Genomic DNA, 19,109 nt, shown 5'->3' on the forward strand with positions numbered 1-19,109 from the left:
AAATAAAATCTTAAATATTAATAGTTTATTAAATATTGGCAAAAAACGAAATGCCATTTTTTTTCATCTTTAATTGTGTATAACTTTTGCAATTTTTTATGTGCTAATACAGGCTTTTAGCACATTTTTCTAGACGTCATTCCGGATCCAATGAGGTATCGCACATAATTTTAAGAGCAGTATCTCAATTTTGTACCATTTTCGACTAGACTATTTCACTTGAATCGCAAAGGATATATTTTTCTATATGTTTTTGTGGACCAAAGTGTACTTTGGTAAGATTTTACTTCTTTGTTCACAAATAACTAATTACTGTTAGGCAATTGTATTTATAACAACAAAAACATATTTGAACTACGGCGTTATGAAAAATCTGACACGTCTCAAACCGATTTTTCTTTATCGAACGAATCCGATAAGTTATTGTTCAAGAATACTGCCAAGAAAAGCCCTTAACCTGAAAATCGTATAAATCAAAGGCCTTGAATGTTTCGTAGCAATGTCGTAGCTGTCTGAGAGGGACGCTAACTGGGGTGCGTCAGTAGATACGTAGCAGCGACGACGTGAAGACGCATTTTGTGAGTGTGTAATCGTATAATCGCGTAGCCTGCTTAAGGTAAGATTATTTATAAGTTAATATAAAAAAATATATTATTGTATACTTAAAATATGAATATTTACTATTTTTGGAATTAAAGCTAAGCTGGACTAGGTTAAAACGCATTTTTGTTATTCTTACGTCCAAACATATAAAATATTTTATTTTTAAAAGAGTAAAAATGTAATTTAATAAATATTTATATAAACTGAATTTTAGGTAACATGAGGTTACTTTTGTCGTAAAAACACAGCGTACATTTTATTTGTCTTAGAGACAGTTGCAGATAAATAAATATAATGAGGTTCATATTTTATGATACTTATGGAGTTGTCAAAAGCAGTAAGTCTAAAAGAAATAAGTAATTAATATATTACAAGTTAGGGTGATAGTGCCTAACGACGATATTCTAATTTTATTCTATCTTTAGACGTTACATGATGGAAAGATACTTAAAGGAAGGGTCTGCTCGCTTAAAGGGACCGTATAACATAATGTAGGGTTCGAAGTTTCAGCTTAACCAGGTTTAATTAAATAGAGGTCATTACCATACAAAAACTTTTTTAGTGTTGTTTTACCTTTCAAGATTTCAAGAGTTTCTTTTATTCCCCAGTAGAGCTTTTATAAGAAATATAAATATAAGTTTGTCTATAAATAGGTTAGATAAACAAAATATATTGAATACAATTTTTCTTTAGGTGTTAAAATACTTAAGGTTTTATTAATGTTTCATATACCTATGTTTTAAAGTCTAATGAAAATAAATGAAATAAATGAACCTTTGTATGAAAATTTACAATAACGTAATATATTAAATTACAACAGTATCATAAGATAACTTGGTACGCTAACATAAGAATAAAACGCATTTAAAACGAATATTAAGTGGTATGATGAATGTTCTACGGGATCGATCGAAAGCCTGAGGGGAACATTCCAATTTGGGAAGCATTCCAAGGTATCTGAAAAACTTAATTTTTTACTATCTGAGAAGGATGTAGATACAACATACTTTATTGATCAAACTCAAACTCAAAATATCTTTATTCAAGTAGGTAACCAAGTACACTTTTGAATCGTCAATTTAAATTAATCGTAAATTTACATTTACTACCAGTTCGCAAGTCAAGGGCGTAGAGCGGGTAAGAAGAACTGGCAAGAAACTTTCCGCCACTCTTTTTAATCGCCAAGTATTGTCATACAAATTGTTTGAACTGGAGCAATTCAATCCCAAGGATTAGGATCATTTAAGTAGTCCTCAAATTTATAAAAAGCTTTGTTGATTAATTTTCGTTTAACGAGGGCTTTGAATTTATTTAGTGATAATTCTCTAATTTCTCAATTATTAAAATATGTCAATATATTATCTAATTATTAAAATATGTCAACACATTCATTTCGCAACTAAACAGTTTAAATAAAATTAGGGTCCCAGTTTTTTTAATTAAGCATTCTAAAAGGTCGTTTTAAATTCTAAAATGTGTCTAGTTTCATATTAAGTACTAATTTCTTTTACTAACAAGGGAGTAATATAATACTAAATTGGATTATGCCAAGCCAGCCCTAAGAATATACTTCACTTACTTCGCCCCTAACAAGAACATAGGTATGTTATGTATATATATAGTATAGGCTCTATGCATTTATACTACGCGAACGCTTCGACGAGTATTTTTAACCTCTTCATTACTAAATCAAATCAAAATCACATAGCGTATCACATGTTGACGACAGCGTACTGTGTTTTAATAAACCTAGTGTTTAATTTATTGACAATGTACCTAATTGGACTTGATTTGATTGCAGTACAAATCGATGTTATTATAATATATTTATAAATACTTTCTCGCTTATACCATACAATAAAGAAACTGACAAACTCTTGGTGAAAATCATAAGCTTAGTTTTATTAATTATTACAGGTGAGAAGTTAGTATACGGACTTATGAGCCGCATAGTAACGATTCATAGCTTTGTCGATTGATTCAATAATAATGTATTATGCTCTTTTTGGTCTACGTTTTTTGATCGATCTTAAGATAAGATCTCGACCCAATTACCTATAGGTATCAACTATATTCCATTATGTATACAAATATGTCGACACGGTCAAGTATTTGTCTGAAGATAAGCCTTGGGTTCAAAAATATTGAGGGTTTGACCTTTTCCTTAACAAGTAAATAACTCTTATTAACAAATTTATTGATTATACATAATCATTTAAACGATAATTAACGCAATATTTTTCAATTTAAGAAACATGTCTAACCAAATAGTTGAACATTTGTCTAACCAAATAGTTCGAATATGTTTAATTTGACAATAATCTTTACTATTTCATAATTTTTCTATGCTAAAACCTGCATACAGCGGAAGATGGCCATAACGCCATTGTCATTCCAACTAATAAATCTGTAAAAAATAGCGCCCTCTATTGTAGTAGACTATCAACTCTCTTTGTGGAAAACTGTGTCTATCTGTGTACTGGCGTCATCTATTAAGTAGTAAGGTAAATTTTCCTTTTAGGATTGCGCCACCCCTCACGTGTAGTAAAACTTTACTAACTAAAGATATTTTAACTTTAAAGTTAATTCTTCAGTAAGCGATTTACTGATGGCACTAAGCGATGATATAGGATGTTTTTCACATTTATGTAGCAATTAAACTATTTATGATTATAACCGTAAATTTGTACACAAAATTGTAATAACTGCGCCGTGTACTTTGTAAAAATTTAAGCGTGAGCGAGTGTTTTAATATAATACACATAAAATAAATAGGTTTTCTATAATACGTTTTCAATTCAATAATATAGTCGGAGCATATCTACGTAGAATCTAAATGAAAAACCGCCCAAGGCATGCAGTCGAATGTCGGTGCGACGGCCGCGGAGGCGGGCGGGCGTTCCACGCGATCATTTTGAAGTGAAAGGCGGGCGGGGTGCACGTCGCATACGAACATACATTTCCTACCAGTAACCTCATTAATCCGAGTGACGTAAACCTATTGAACATAGTCGTATACGCCTGGAACGACTAAGTTAATACGTATCGATGCAGCATTGATTCTTAGTGTACACGGACGTTATAACAAGTAACCTTGCCCGGTGCATTCATTATTCAGTGGCTACGCTAGGCTATCAGGATGGCGCCCTTAAAAGGTACAATTTCAATGTTCTTATAAAGCGGAGAAGATCGAAATTCGTAGCCTGTGTCGTTTTTGCAGATATACCAGCATCCTAGTTTTTCATGACGGCGGCGTCTGTAGTGCAGTTCTATAATTGAGATATTTATGATAACCACATATCCGATATTACTTTAGCACTTAGAAATTAATCTACGATTAAAACTGATTCCTCATGGGATGCATAGAGCGACCTACAATAATATCGACCTACAATATATCGTGTTAGTTGTGAGCAATGAAAAATATCGCAAAAATATGGTATCATATATTAGTAATGTTTATACACAGCTTACAGAGGTTATGCTTTTTATATCCTGTCTTATGGATTAATGTGTATGGTGTATATTTAGTAATAATGTATTTTTTTTATCATCATCATCGTCAATAGCATAGAAATAATATTGCAAAACAATAACAATTTCTGGTTTATCGTACGCAGTCGTTTTCAATATATTGTTAATTTTAGGTTTCATCACCGCTATACCGTAGATAATTACGGCAAATATCATAGATTAAATATAACTTAGGGTATAAAACGCCTACGCCGCGCCGTAGACCCATTATAGCCTCACGGGTCATTTACTTTTACTCGCTATGATTACGGACTTAACTATAATCAAAGGAACAGTGAAAAAACTGAAATATATGATGTAATAAAAAAAAGTATTATTTATTTTTCAAACTATGATTTTGTAGATTTTTTTCCCTGTCAGTGCAGTTAATAGTCATATCCAAGGAGGCTTTAAGTCTCAAGTGAGTCTTTCTCGTATCTGGAAAAACTATATTTAAATTCATCAATGAACCAATTTTAAAATTGAATAATAGGTAAAATTGAATAATAGCATTGAGGATTTTGTAATCGTTGCCTTCTATAATAACCTTCAAACGGATTATTATTTTGGTTTTTATTATTTTGTTCTAAATTATCCCCATAATCATATACATATTTCAAATCGTATATATTTAATATACATTAAATATATCTTAAATTATTCAAATTCACCCAAAATTATACGCTCAATTGATGCTTGAATTGTACACCTAATAAATTTCATGTAATTTAAAACTGTCTGAAAAACTTCCATCCATTTATAAGGGTGACGCTTATGGAAACTTTTACTTTCTATTTTATTTGTCTCTACTGATACAACTTGATGATATGGTAAACCTTTTTGAGCTTTTAAAAAAAATACAGCGTTTATAATGCAATAAACAATTCAGTTTTTCGATTTTTATTAAATTATTTACATTTTCGTAGCTATATTTTATTTTTTACCTTTTTCTTATTGATATAGTCGTTGGTTAAAGACTTAGCTGTACGTATACATGCATTAAAAACATTTTGAAATTAAGATATATATGGTAGAAATATATACCGAAGAAATCACTGTTTTCTGAAGTCCGTAAGAGATATAAACCTAACCTACTTTCACGTAATTTTGTGTGTCGATTTCTACGTGCAGTGTAGCAATTTGGGAAGCTTCCAGTAGGAATTAGTTAGCATTTAAATATTTTCAACGAAGTAACACTTAGGATAGCCTAGTTGCTACAAATTATGTCGGATGAAAAGCTGCATTTTGACTTTTTACTCTTTCACATTTCAAAGCACACAAAAATGTCATTTAGTTAAAATTAACCTCTTTGATATCCATAATCGTAACGAAACGTGGCTGTCTCGTTAGGCTTTTTTGTTCCTATTGTTCGTGAATCTTTTGTTTAAAACTCGCTGGTTTTGTTTATTCATATGACGCTTATATTTCACTGTACGTTCACGTGAAATATTGTATGTAGAACATATTCGCTTAGCTTTAAAAACACTACATTTTACACTATATTTTAGATTTATGTTATCGGTAACTTCATTAACCTAATTTAATTAAACTTACTATTAGGAAACGGAATAGAAAGGAATAGCAATCTGGCAATATCTGGTCTGTTTTATGTAGGCTTTTAATACCTCTATTAATATATACCAGTAAATAATAATAAATAATAAATAAATAATGTTTATTTCTTCTCTCACATATGCAGTGTTGGCCTAGTAGCTTTAGCGTGCCACTCTCATCCCTGAGGTCATAGATTTGATAGCACCTATGGGCTTTCTTTCTATGTGCGCATTTAATATTCCCTCTAACGGTGAAGGAAAACATCGCGAGGAAACCGACATGTCTTAGACCCAAAAAAAGTCGACGGCATGTGTCAGGCCCAGGAGGCCTACTTGCCTATTAGATAAAATAATGATCATGAAACTGATTCAGAAATCTGAGGCCCAGACCTAAAGAGGTAATATTTATTACTAAACACTTTTTGTCACAACTCGGAGAACATCAAAACACGAAAGTGACTATTTACATGAAAAAGGACTAAAAATCAAGCCAATGTATACAATGGAAAATTGTTTAACAGGGTCGTAGAAGGTACTTCGTATTATCCATCATTGTAGTGGCCATTAAATTTAAGAGGCGAAGGGCGAGGGCGCGCCGGGTCATGTCATTCACTTGTCGGTTGGTGGCGCCTATTTACGTCTTAATATACTTACATACCACGCACTTAACTAAAAGCAAATTCCACGAATAAAAGCCCCGTATAGACGAAACGATAAGCTTATTGCGCCTTTGATTATTATATACGCAATGTCGTAGCTCTTCGTTCCAAGGAATGTAAAAAAATCCGCTTTTACTTTTGAGGCTTTGTGTTTATAAATTATAATTAAAATTAAAAAATATTGAATACTGTGTAACGTGAAGTTTTTTTTATAAATACGTGATTTATACACGGAATTACTTAAAATTACCATTTTTATATCTGTTTACGTAATGTAATTTTATTTGGCTATTTTTTTTAATATATATGCTAATAGTACACAATAACCATAACTTTCTCCGATCTCCATAGTTTTAATGACTCTTATTGCGCAATAGATTTTCACTTTGTTTTTGCTTTTTATTAGTGTCATAACTATAGAGACTCAGTTGATACATCCGTCGTTTCTCACGGTTTGACCTTTGTGTTGCAATGAAAAATCCAATAAATTTTGTTAAAAAACGTACACGAATGTCAACTCGGTATAAAGTCTATTATAATCCTCCATACCGATATAATACGTATTAGGTTATTTTATACGCTGAAGGCGGGTGTGAATTTCATTACTAACAATTAGAAGCCTTACGTAGTTACGGCACAGTTACGAGCCTCCAAATAACAAAAACAACTATTGATTAGTTCGTTCTGCGTATCAGTAGACGGAATCTTATATTATTTTGCATAAAAACGTTTTGGCAATTTTATATTTCATTTTATTATCATAAAATGTATGAACTCATTAATCAAACCGAATATTACATGGATAGGGTCCCATATAATATCAGGCTACTGAGATTACCACCGATATTTATACAAAACGGGACGTTTTAACGGGAAGTTATATATAAATTTAATATGAAGCCCGAATTACTGGATTCTCTTTGGATAGATTATCTATTAATCATGTAGCATGCACGCGTAGTCTACCACCATGACTGATGATTTTATTTTCCTCTAAAACTATATATGTATAAGTGTGAAATATTATAATGTATAGTATTTAAAATATTATACGTTTAATAAAAATAATAGTAAAAGGTGTAGGTTCATAATATAGTCTCCTTTGTTAATCATGCATTTGCATTATTATGTGTTAAGAGCAATATTCTGCTTTCACTTCTGGAAAAAGTATAGAGGACAGTTTAGATAGTACCCGACGTAAGTTGCCTCTTAGCAACTAAAACTAAAAAAACGATCTTAACCTCTCGGTTTTTCTTTTCCTACTGAAAGTGCTGGCGCAACCTTACATATGCCAAGAATTATTATCAGTAAAACGACGGTGAAAATAGAAATTTTGCCAAGTTTAAAATTTCTTTTATTTACATTGTGTAGGTATATCTAGGAATAAATCGAATGGATATTTAATTGGGGTTTTTACCTATATTATATAAAATATTAATTAATATAAATGTACTGCAGATATAGTACTTATTAAATGAGCGCATGAACGTTGGTGACAGCTCAAGAGGCCTCGACTATAGTGATATTGCAGAGAGCCATTGACCCACTCCTTTTTAGCATTAAGTAGAGTCACAGAGTGATATAACTAGAGCATCCTAGTTAAAAGGAAATTACATTGCGGCCGCATTAATTTTAAAGTGCTTGCTGTGCTTGGCCGGATTAAATAGAACATTTTATAGAAATAACATTATTTTACTTACAGCCGTACTTCAAGACTAACAAATGTCAATATTTAAGTGACTTTAGATCTAATCGAAAGCTTTAAAGGTCTTTACCGACCCTAAGCTCTCCTAGGTTAATTGTATTATATGGCACATAGAATAAAATTAGCACCACTAAGTGCATAGAATTAGCACTAATATCAAAATCGAATTATAATTGGTTACCTGATATCTTTTAAAATATCTTTTTGCGTTAGGTACTGTACAAATAACAAGAGTCGTGGTTCTTTACTGGAAATAATTAAATTTGCATACAAAAGTATTGCATAAATAAGTCGAGTAATTAAGTAAATATGTAATGAACAACTTACGAATTTATATGTTAGTATTAACTTGTGAGTTGGTATGCACTAAGATCCTAGAATATACGTTTAAAACACTTGTAAGGTATTATAAAAAAAAATCCCCAGAATAAAAGACTTCGTAAAGAATGAAACCGAATTGGCATCTGGCCATATTTGTTGACGTAAGCGTATTTTATATGCTGAAATAAAAGTATGAGAGTACATAGCATTACATTTTTTCTTAATTAATTAATTGAAATACCTCTTTATCTAAATTATCTTAAGTAATTAATAATAATAACATAAATTAGAACCGGGCATTACTGAAAAGCAACTCATTAATTTAGTTGTCGTGTCGATGTATTCCTCATATATAAGTACTACTACACCCTTGACCGACCTGAAGTTTATAATTATTATTTTAGTCCCTGGTTTAATTACACGGCATTCACGAATTCACGGCAAAATTTTACTTCTTTCGGGTAAAGTTCAGAAGGTTCAGTAAAAAATAGTGTTATACGAGCTTTTCGTTCACCTTACGATTGAGTGTTTATTCCGCATGTGAGAAAGTTCCACTGATGCACAATCGGAGTTCGAATGCTCAGAGTTCATAATTGCTCAAATTTGAATATATTAACAAGAACGCATACATTTATAAAGATGAAAACGTCGATAAAGATTTAATAGACTTTTTATTGTAACAACAGAAAGTAGAATTACATAATAACATGCAAAGCAATTACTGCTTCATATAAACAAAGATTTGTGTATAAATTTGAAATTATTCATATTCATAAAGGTATGAATATGAGTGGAAAACCATGCGATGAACTGCCCTAACTAAATTTTAATCTCGGTAACAGAAACAAAGGATAGAGCTTAACTTGGATACTTTACAATAATAAATTGAGATAAACGTAACATATTCTTATTAGGAGATGTACCTACTCCGCCTGCGTTTAAGCACGGTTGGTCATGAAGAAGTCGCAAGTCCTGGGTTCGATTCATAACGAAACTATCAGTGTTCATTTACATAATTGACATTACTATAATTGGTTGCAATCCGCAAATATTTATAGGAGACCCTAGTTTGTACTTAATATTCTCTATAGCTTCTTCTTACATTTTCCATAAAAAATTATCTAATTTGATAAGTAAATACGTTTTTATTGATTTACTTATGCTATTGCATAACGTAAAATAACAAAATGCACTTGTTACTTTACGTTTCTAACATTTTAAAACTTACAAGCACATTTTTTTAATTTCAGTTAATCATGAGGATTCACAATGATGTCGATAATGGCAACATACCGATTGTAGATAGAAAAAATGTATCACTTCGAGATCCGGAAGGAAGAGTAAAAAGTGATAGTTTAATTCAAAGCAGTAACATAGATAACTTTCATCTTTGGCATAATGCCAACGAGCATATAGACAATAGAACGAATTTTAATTCTATTAATTCAAGAACAAATGAGTCCGCAGTTTGTAACCACCTCTATAAATTGAGCAGGTTACGAGAACCAGAAAACACAATTGATGAAAATATTACAAACACTTCGAAAGATATTATTACAACAGGTGAGCTTATAATCACGGTAGTCTTTTGCATCCTGAGTTTTCGATTATATAGAAATAATTTTAAATTATTATATTTCTTGTATGTTTTTAGTAAATACCAATGATTCAAAAAGTATTACTTCCGTTAACGAAGAACAACCATTTTATGATATATCAGATACAGAAGAAATGTCGGAGGATAGTATTCACCGAGTATCAAGAGGAATTGTAAATCCAAATTATCCTGGCTTTCAACATTTAGCTCATACGCTTCAGGTATGTCTTGTGACGTATTGTTATCATTTAATTTGTTGTTATAATTAGTCTTGTTCAACATTTCAGTGGTGTTTTTTACGAAGCCTTTAATCTATTTTATAATTGTACTAATCATATATTTTCAACATTACAGGAGTATAATTCAAATATAGAAAACTTTTATCACTCTGAAAATGAAATGACTGATGATGATATTGATACGGACATAACTGATTTTGAAATTAAGGATGCCAATGAAAATTACAAAGAGCTTAACAATAATAAATCAGAGTTCACTAACGGTCAGTTAATAAAACTAGCCAATAGCACTTTCGAATCGACCAAGCAAAGTGACATCCCTGATCTTCTTAAAACGATCTCATCCAATAACAATAACGATGACGCCATAAATTGCGATATTACTTTAATAGGAAATGATATAGAGAATAATTTTAATACAAAAGATATAATCGGCGATTTCAACAAAGAAATCGAAGATGAAATTAAACAATTATTAAACTACAATATTAACATTCAAGATGACTTGGAAGATCTTCGAAAAGATATAAAAGACAATTTCGAAAAACCAATCGAAACTACAATCAATAATATAAGCGAAGTGGTAAATCATGTTATAAAAAAACTAGTAAAAAGCGATGTTGGTACTGAAACAAAAGGTGAAGTAAATGCTGTCAACATGAATCAAACAAATGAGGTTAATGTGAGAATGGAAATTAACTTGAGCAGGCCTACATTCTTATTACTGGATAACTGTCACGAACAAATACAAGATGCGGCTTTGTCCGACGGAAAAGAAGAAATAAATTTAAATGAAGATGAGTACGATACGGAAAAATTAAGCAATAATGTAGAGACTACAATCAAGCAACTAAGCACAGAGTTGAGAAAAATAATTCCAAAATTAAATGAAATGCGAGAACGTGATAAGTTATGGGCAGATAGGCCTATAATAACTGATGGTAACTCCAATAGGATTGTAATGAAGTCGAGCAATACGTCAAATTTAAAAAAAGATACACGTAATCAAACCCATTATGAAAGCAACAGGCAATTAAATAAACACAACTACTATCGTGTTCTGAATAAAAACCCTGAAAAGGCTCAAAGGTGCGTACGGTTAAACATTATCTAACCCATAGAAGTTGTTTTATATTTTACACACCTTATAATTATTTACATATATTACGACTGGATTGGAGTGTTAAAGCCTATATGAGCTTTCGTCATACATTTACGCGTCTTTTAAGCCTGGCAGAATGTACGTGTAGTTTTAAATAGAATTGACGTGTTCACGAAACTGATCAATCTTTAGTTAATGTTCTGATTTACATCGAGTAAATAGCGTTTTGAGTGAAATTATTTTCAAGAATATTAATAACGTGAAGAATAAATGAGGTATTTCAAGAACTCAAAAACTAAATAATAAACGTACCTAACTATATAACATGATAATAATTAAAAAGTGATAATAATTTATTTTTATTAATATTTTAGTGGACCCAAAGATCCTTCCAAATATGCTCAACATAATTCGTCCGTCCCTCAAGATAATATTAATGTAGCAGACAGTGAGTTGGGTAAGTTTTATAATTACTATTTTCACCTCTTCTTTTATACCGACTGATTTTTAAATGAGCTGCACATTTCCTTTTAGGACTATATATTTTATTCCATTAGTATATTTTTTACATATTCTCACTTACAGATACCTTCGATGTTTATAATATAGAAACAGCGCTGCCGAAGTTAGATATAGACACTATAGAGAGTTACATAAAGGCCGCGAAAGAGGCAGAAAGACGTGTAAGTAATTGTTAAGTACATTAACACCTATTTTATGTAATATCATAAATAAATAATTTTAGACGAGAACTTGTAAGCGAATAGTGATAGGTGCGTGAATGAAATGTATTATATAAAGTTACGTGAGTACCAGAGCAGTAACATTAATATTGGTATATTAGTTCCTTTATCGTAAGCAATAGCTTAACTAACTTGTACAAAAGTTTTAATGAATTAAAAGAAAATGTTAGGCGTTATTAATATGTTGTGAAACACTATACACATTAAAGCGAATCTCAAAGTAACGGTAACTACGATTGTGTTCAGTACACGTACACAATCGCATGCGAATCACGTTCGTTATAATAATATACCCGTAATCATTATAATAACAGTTAAAAATTGCCGATCAAACTTGAAGCACAAGTGCCTTTCTAAGTGATTCAGCGTTGCAGACACCGAGTAGGTTCCACCTACTTCGTCATTTACATAAGTCGCAGGCATTGCAGGCGTATTGACGCTTGCACAGTCATTGGTATTTGCAATATTCTTTAGTCAAATCTAGTGTTTTAGTGAAAATATTTAAACCGTGATTGTATTATTATTGTGATGACGTCTTTACCGTATTTTCATCCTGAACAAAGGCATTATAAAAAGGACACAAGATTTCTATTGGATTTATATACAATAACGTACGATAACCATGAATCTGTTGATAATATATGCTGTCTTGTAAGTTTTTAAATATTGTTCTAATCTCTATTAAATAAAATGTATAATCTATTAATAATAAAACTTTTCAAAAAGAAAACTTAAATGACCAAATACTGCAAGTCAAAGAAATGGAACACAAAAAGAGCACGCTTGCCCTTGTCCTATATGTCAAAATAATGTCAAACCAAAGGATTGTCAATCTAGACAGCTTTGTTCATTGTCAACAATCAACATTTAAATTTTATATTAAAAAATGTTTTGTTTAAAACATATTTCCTACTTCCTAGTTACATAGCTGATAGTTATAAATTAATATTTGTGCCATTTTTTATGCCAAAAAGTAACGAAGACTGAATAGTTTTAAAGATGTTTGAGAGTTTACTAAGTAATATTAAAAGGAAGTTGAGTAAACCATCTCTAGAAACAACAGAAAAAGAGGGTATAGATAAAACTGGGTTGAGACGTAAATTTCAAATATTTAAGGGAAAAATTGGTAAATCACCAGAACAAACAGTGACTGCTACCTATAATGATAACAAAGCATTATGTCCTAGAGTTATAAGCGGGGGTGACTATGTTCAAACAGAAATAGAATGGCCAATAATATCAGATAATATTCCTAACATATTGGACAAATTTACTAAGATTGTAACAATAGTTGACCATGAACCTTTGAACAAAAACGTACAGTAACTTGTATTCATTTCGGATTTGCAATTTTTGTTGACTATTATTTAATATAAATCTTTGTTTTAGAAACGAAATGATAGAGAGGAAATCAGGAAAAGGTTAGCTATGGGTATAGATTCAGAAGAATACTATAGTCTGGGTCACACAGACCGGCCAGGAAAAAAACCCAGCTTACATTCACGATTACAAAATGGTAAGAACTTTTGATTTAAGAACCTACTAAATGTATGAACATGCTTTAAAATTATTAAATCACCATTGCTGATTTAAATGACAACAGCAACATTCAAATTATAAAAATAATGTTTATAGATTGCCTATTGGTTCTCTTTATTTAGATTATTTATCATTTAACAAAATAGTCTAGCAAATTCAACACTCTAATTTTTGCTTTGGGTCTTTGTTTATCATATTTATAATTCTCAATTATATTTAATCAGGTAAGCTTGGTTGAACATTTCTGCTGTTAAAATTAAAAGTATCCAAATCACTGTGAAATGCTTAATTATCCTTAAGAATGTGTTGTCTGTGACAGTTAAGCTATAATCATTTTCATATTACCACATGTCTACAATTTCTAATTTGTGTCAATGCAGAGATGTCCAATCAATTTCCATGGGATTCTGTGCTAACTGTGCATTCCATCAACAGGAAAAAATTTACAAATATGTTTTATGAATGAGACAGCTTCTGATAATGAATCTCAATGTTCAGACTTGGACAGAAGTTTTAGTAGTAATAGTAAAAGTTTATCACGTTCAAGTATATTCAGCAAGAGTAGTTATAACCATCCTTATCAGACGAGACCACTTTCTGTCAACATAACAAAACAAGATAAAATAAACACCGTTCAGAGTGGTGAGAATTATTTAATGTTTGTAAAAAAAATTACCCTTAATATGTTCACATTCATATTATTTTATTGGTGTTGGTTCTATTTTTGAAAGTTTAAGTTTCATGTTCTTACATTCATGCATGCATTGGTTATTTGTGATAATTGTACATAAATTTTATATTGATTACATTTTAATTGATATTTTAGAAAACCTTTTTATTGCCTATGTGTTTCTAGGTTTCAAGTTGCACCCTGCATCTTTAATATCTAAATCATCCAAAACCCGTTCAACCCAATCTTTGAATCACATTGAATTAAAGGAATCTGATTTCTATGCACTACAAGCAACACTGCAGACTGAAGCTAGAATTGCCTTGGCACAAGCAAAGGAATTGGCTCGCATACAAATGGAGGTAATTTTTTTGTGTATTATTAAACTTTTTGTTTTGTCAAGGTTGGCTACTAAAAAACTTTTATTATGAAGCTCAATGTTAACATAAAAGCAGGAAAAGCAATTTAAATACTATGCATGAATTTATTTTTATGATATTTTTTACTGAATGAATAATTTCATATTTATTAGTGCGATATTAGTGCGATAATGCGCGAGGTTTGAGCTACATTTGTGTTTTTTATTGTATTCAGTGAATGTCATGAGACATATTTTATATATTATTTTTTATTTATTCTTCACATTAACGGATTCAATTTAAAATATGTGATAAATGTTGTTTCTGTTCTTTATACACACTAGCAGTCAAGCATTTAAATGTTGTACTTTGTAATATTTTTCCTATTACAGCATGAGCGAAGAAGTCGACCAGTTTCACCTGTCACTGAAATGTTACGTCGTAGTATGGAGAAGGCCAACGTGCCACTTGCACCTGATCGTCGTCGCGTTTCAAGGCAGATACTTACTGATATGAACATAGCTCAATTACAGGTATACGTCATATTTTAATAAAAGTTAAAAAAAATACAATAATATTAAATTTAACGAACGAACCGCCATTACTATAATTAGTAATGAGACTATTGTTATTTTAGAAAGATTTAACATTAACATACAATACACGTTTACAGAATTTTATTTTCTATTATAAAATAACAATTTTAATATGAATATAGTAATTTAATATATAAAGCAAATAAATACAGCATTATTTCAAAGTTGCTTACGTTATTACGATATTGCATGACCTTGTGTCGTTTTACGATTAACTCCACCGAGTCACGCGTATCTTCACAACAATGACCATTGTTTTTGTAAAAATACGACTTTTTCATATGCATTTGATTTGTTTGTTTTTTGTATGGTTGTAAAAAAGTATTTTTTGAAGGTAGATGTATAATTTTGATATGTGATTTGTTGAATTTGACCTTTATTTAAGTAGTTGAATAAGAATATAAACATCACTTCCATACTTCATATTTACGTTTGATTACATTGAAGTTGGTATTCAGAGTCGAGACTTAGTGCTAAACATTCGAAGCCGATAATTATTTTTAATTCCCGTCGATTCAGAATTTCACCCACCCTGAGAGAGCGAAAGCCTGTAGCAACGAAAATTTTAAAGCATTTTAATATTGAGAAACAACTTTAAGTGCTATTGCTAGTAGCCGGTCTTTGAATCTTAGCCTAATAGTTTAAATATTTTAGGTGATTGTAAATGAGCTGCACTCTCAAATTGAGTGTCTTAACGACTCACTTGTCAAACTTTTGATGGCCAGAGACGAATTACACATGGGGCAAGACTCTATGCTTGTTGATATTGAGGATCTTACCCGATATTTGTGAGTATTTATTGAGTTTTAATAATTTTCATTTATTAACGGATTTGAAGTTATGTTCAAAAAAGTGTTTTTCTGTCTAAAAGTTATGTCAATAAAAGATAATACTAATTTTGAATTAATTTTCATCAACTTTTTAGTGTAACATTTTATTTAGTCCTAATATTGCTGACAATTTACTTTTATATTTGGCCGAAACTTGGACTTAGTTTGTTTAAACAGTTTCCTGTATGAACTGAACTAATTCTATTTCTTGTATAAGGATAACTTGATTTCGAAATTACGAATAAGTCTTACAAATATATTAATACAAAGATATAACAAGTTAATATTATATTACAAAAACGTTTAAATCCACTGCATAAATAGAAGTAAGTCATAATAACGAAATTAATTTAAAACATTGCACGCCCAGATCTCGGAAACTTGAATTTCAAGGTCAGCTGACTTGTACAATGGTTTTTGCTAATTAAATTCTTAATTTATATCATTGTATTTTTTGCGCTAAAATACATTTCTTGCAAAGTATTTTGATTAAGCATTCATATAATGTAGCAGGCATCTGTCATAAACATGTATTATTAAAATTTTAAATGAAAAGGGTTTTCATTGTCCTCGTTACTAGCATAAAGCTCAATAATATTTTTTCTTTATTTTATAATTATGTTTTATTGAATTTAATATAAATATCTATTATTAAAAAAAAATAGTTGGCCTCTTGGCCCATATTAAATTTTAACGATTTCTCATGGTATCGTTTCTAGCGGCAATACTGACACCAACTCATATGTTTGTATTACTATTACATGATGAGGTGATCCGTTGTCCGTAGTCGTCCGTGATCCGTAGGTTGAAAATCCGTCCAGCATTTTTCAATATAATATCTGTATATGAATAAATATTAAGAAGTGTCAGAAATGTGCTTATTTGGCTTTTTTATTGCAAAGTGTGTGCTAATAAATTTCATAATATTAATTTGCAATTCCAGAGGTGTTAAAGAACAAAGCAAGAAGTCCAAAGGCCCTACCAAGTCTGGAGTGAGGCGACTCACAGCACTGGTGCACAAATAAACATTGGTTTGGTATTCATGTTATTGCTATTATATCGGAACCTGCTGTTATTAATACACTGGGTAGAAATAATTTATAGGTCAGAAAGAAAAAGTGCGGTAATAATTATAATTCATGATAATAGTATTATTTATTTATATTTTTGTGATGTTAATTAAGAATAGTTTCTTACAAATTACCCTGTAGGAGATTGGTTAAAAGAACAAAATAGAAATGAAGTAACCTAATACTATATTCATATAGGTGGCACAAACAATAAATACATCCTAATACTCCACAAAAAGTTTAAATAAGCATTTATGCGTTTCTCTGTCTGAGATCGACAATTTTGTTTCGAAATCTGACGTATAGGAAGACTTGACAATAGTTTGTAGTAATAGTACTGAACACTGTCAGACGTCAAACTTCAATTATATATTATGTCATTTGACACGTAAGAACTTGCAAAACTTCTACTCTACTGACCCTACTCTACCGACCCTACTCTACTGACCCTACTCTACCGACCCTACTCTACTGACCCTACTCTACCGACCCTACTCTACTGACCCTACTCTACCGACCCTACTCTACCGACCCTACTCTACTGACCCTACTCTACTGACCCTACTCTACTGACTCCTACTTTAACAGTGATGTTTAAATGCAATTTTTAATAAACAAGCGAATTTAATTAAAAAATTAAAGAATATTTTATCAAATATCATTTTTAATGTTCGTGTCCATTATATTTTTCTATATTTACCGTACTTTTTCGAGATCCGATAAAAAATTTCTATTGATACAATTTCAAATTCTTATGTAGTCATAGTACAATGTTATAATGCATGGAACTAGTATATACAATTGAATAATGTTTATATTTGTGTTTAGGCTATATGCTATTTGCAAATACCCAGTGATTAAAATATAATATGGGATTAATATTAGTAGGTTATTATGGTGCAACTTTTTATCAATAATCTTGGCAAATGTTATTGGCATTAAATATACGATAGTTCGAAAGGAGAAAGACCGTCTTTATGAAGCGTAACATATTTATAAATTTACTTGCATTATAAATAAATAAAGGTTTGCTTCTACCGGGTTCTAAAGTTAATAGGTATCTTGTTAATGTTAATCATAGGCAACCATAATCTAAAGTTCATTGTCTCGTCTATTCATTCTTGTTTAATAACTAATAATCAAAAATATTTGGTTTATTTAAAACTACATACGACAACAATTCTGTGTTAAGATTATATATGGGACCTAAATATTCATAACCAATACAAAAACTATAATAAAAATCCTTTTTTTGATCCCAAATCGATGTTGGCGAGGTTTAATGTTATTTCCTTGTGCGAACCCATATCATTGTTTGGTCGTTCTCCTTGATTTATATAATATTCCTTCATTATAGGATGTATGAGTTGAAATTTCGTCTGGCATTTATTGCTTATGAGTGAAGTAGTCATACACGTTATTATTAAAATTTCCAAACCATACGGTAAAATCAGATTTAAAAAGTTATTTATATTCTTATTTTGATTCGATTTTTAAACCAGGGAATGATACTATTTCAGTTTTGCTAAATGTATGAAATATGATAACTCATTTGTCGTCGTGTTTGGCACGCTTGCGTTACCAACATCTCCCATTGTATTGTATTGTATTGTGGACTCAGTTTCCGCAATTAGTCGCTCATTCGGTCCGATATGCGTCTCCTAATCAAACATCTCCCATACTAATCGATGTATTACGTGTTTTAAACAATCATGAAAAAATTATCAAGTAAAATATAAATAAGTAAGTCATTTCCAGATAATATCCTCAAATACCCAGTTCCTATTTTACGTACTGCATACATATTCATTTAAAAACAGGTAGAGTTTGATTTTTAAATTTTCATATTTCATATTTGTTTGATGTTTTTTGTAACAATAGTTCGATATTAAAAATTTGGTTGCCATAAGTTACTTCACATTGATTATTCATATTTCGCTATAAATGTTACTGAAATCGTTACAAATAGATTCCGATCATTGTTTTCTTTTTTTTATATTAGAAAGATTC

The 19,109-nt window shown here is 30.6% G+C and overlaps 1 protein-coding gene across 4 annotated transcripts; it reads left to right on the top strand.

Annotated features, from left to right (window-relative positions):
* Window positions 1–502: 502 nt before the first annotated feature.
* Window positions 503–18,225, top strand: LOC125056889 (schwannomin-interacting protein 1 homolog). 4 transcript variants are annotated; one of them, XM_047660220.1, is made up of 12 exons: window positions 503–616; window positions 9,605–9,917; window positions 10,009–10,172; window positions 10,306–11,279; window positions 11,667–11,749; window positions 11,878–11,975; window positions 13,425–13,551; window positions 14,010–14,216; window positions 14,431–14,606; window positions 14,996–15,136; window positions 15,854–15,987; window positions 16,973–18,225. In XM_047660220.1, the coding sequence occupies exons 2-12, from the start codon at window positions 9,611–9,613 to the stop codon at window positions 17,052–17,054; spliced, it is 2,493 nt and encodes an 830-aa protein (XP_047516176.1). In that variant the 5' UTR covers window positions 503–616; window positions 9,605–9,610; the 3' UTR covers window positions 17,055–18,225. The 4 variants fall into 4 exon arrangements, with proteins under 4 accessions (XP_047516176.1, XP_047516178.1, XP_047516179.1 ...); XM_047660222.1 differs by lacking the exon at window positions 503–616 and adding an exon at window positions 3,501–3,758 and having other exon boundaries at window positions 14,449–14,606; XM_047660219.1 differs by lacking the exon at window positions 503–616 and adding an exon at window positions 3,503–3,758.
* The last annotated feature ends 884 nt before the right edge of the window (window positions 18,226–19,109 follow it).

Source organism: Pieris napi, chromosome 15 (assembly GCF_905475465.1).
Source record: "Pieris napi chromosome 15, ilPieNapi1.2, whole genome shotgun sequence".
NCBI lineage: Eukaryota > Metazoa > Arthropoda > Insecta > Lepidoptera > Pieridae > Pieris > Pieris napi.

Coding starts and splice junctions, on each gene's coding strand:
- LOC125056889 (XM_047660220.1), top strand. CDS start 9,611: ATGAGGATTCACAATGATGTCGATAATGGCAACATACCGATTGTAGAT. Junction 10,173..10,305: donor ATTTAGCTCATACGCTTCAG/GTATGTCTTGTG, acceptor TCAACATTACAG/GAGTATAATTCAAATATAGA. Junction 11,750..11,877: donor TGTAGCAGACAGTGAGTTGG/GTAAGTTTTATA, acceptor TCTCACTTACAG/ATACCTTCGATGTTTATAAT.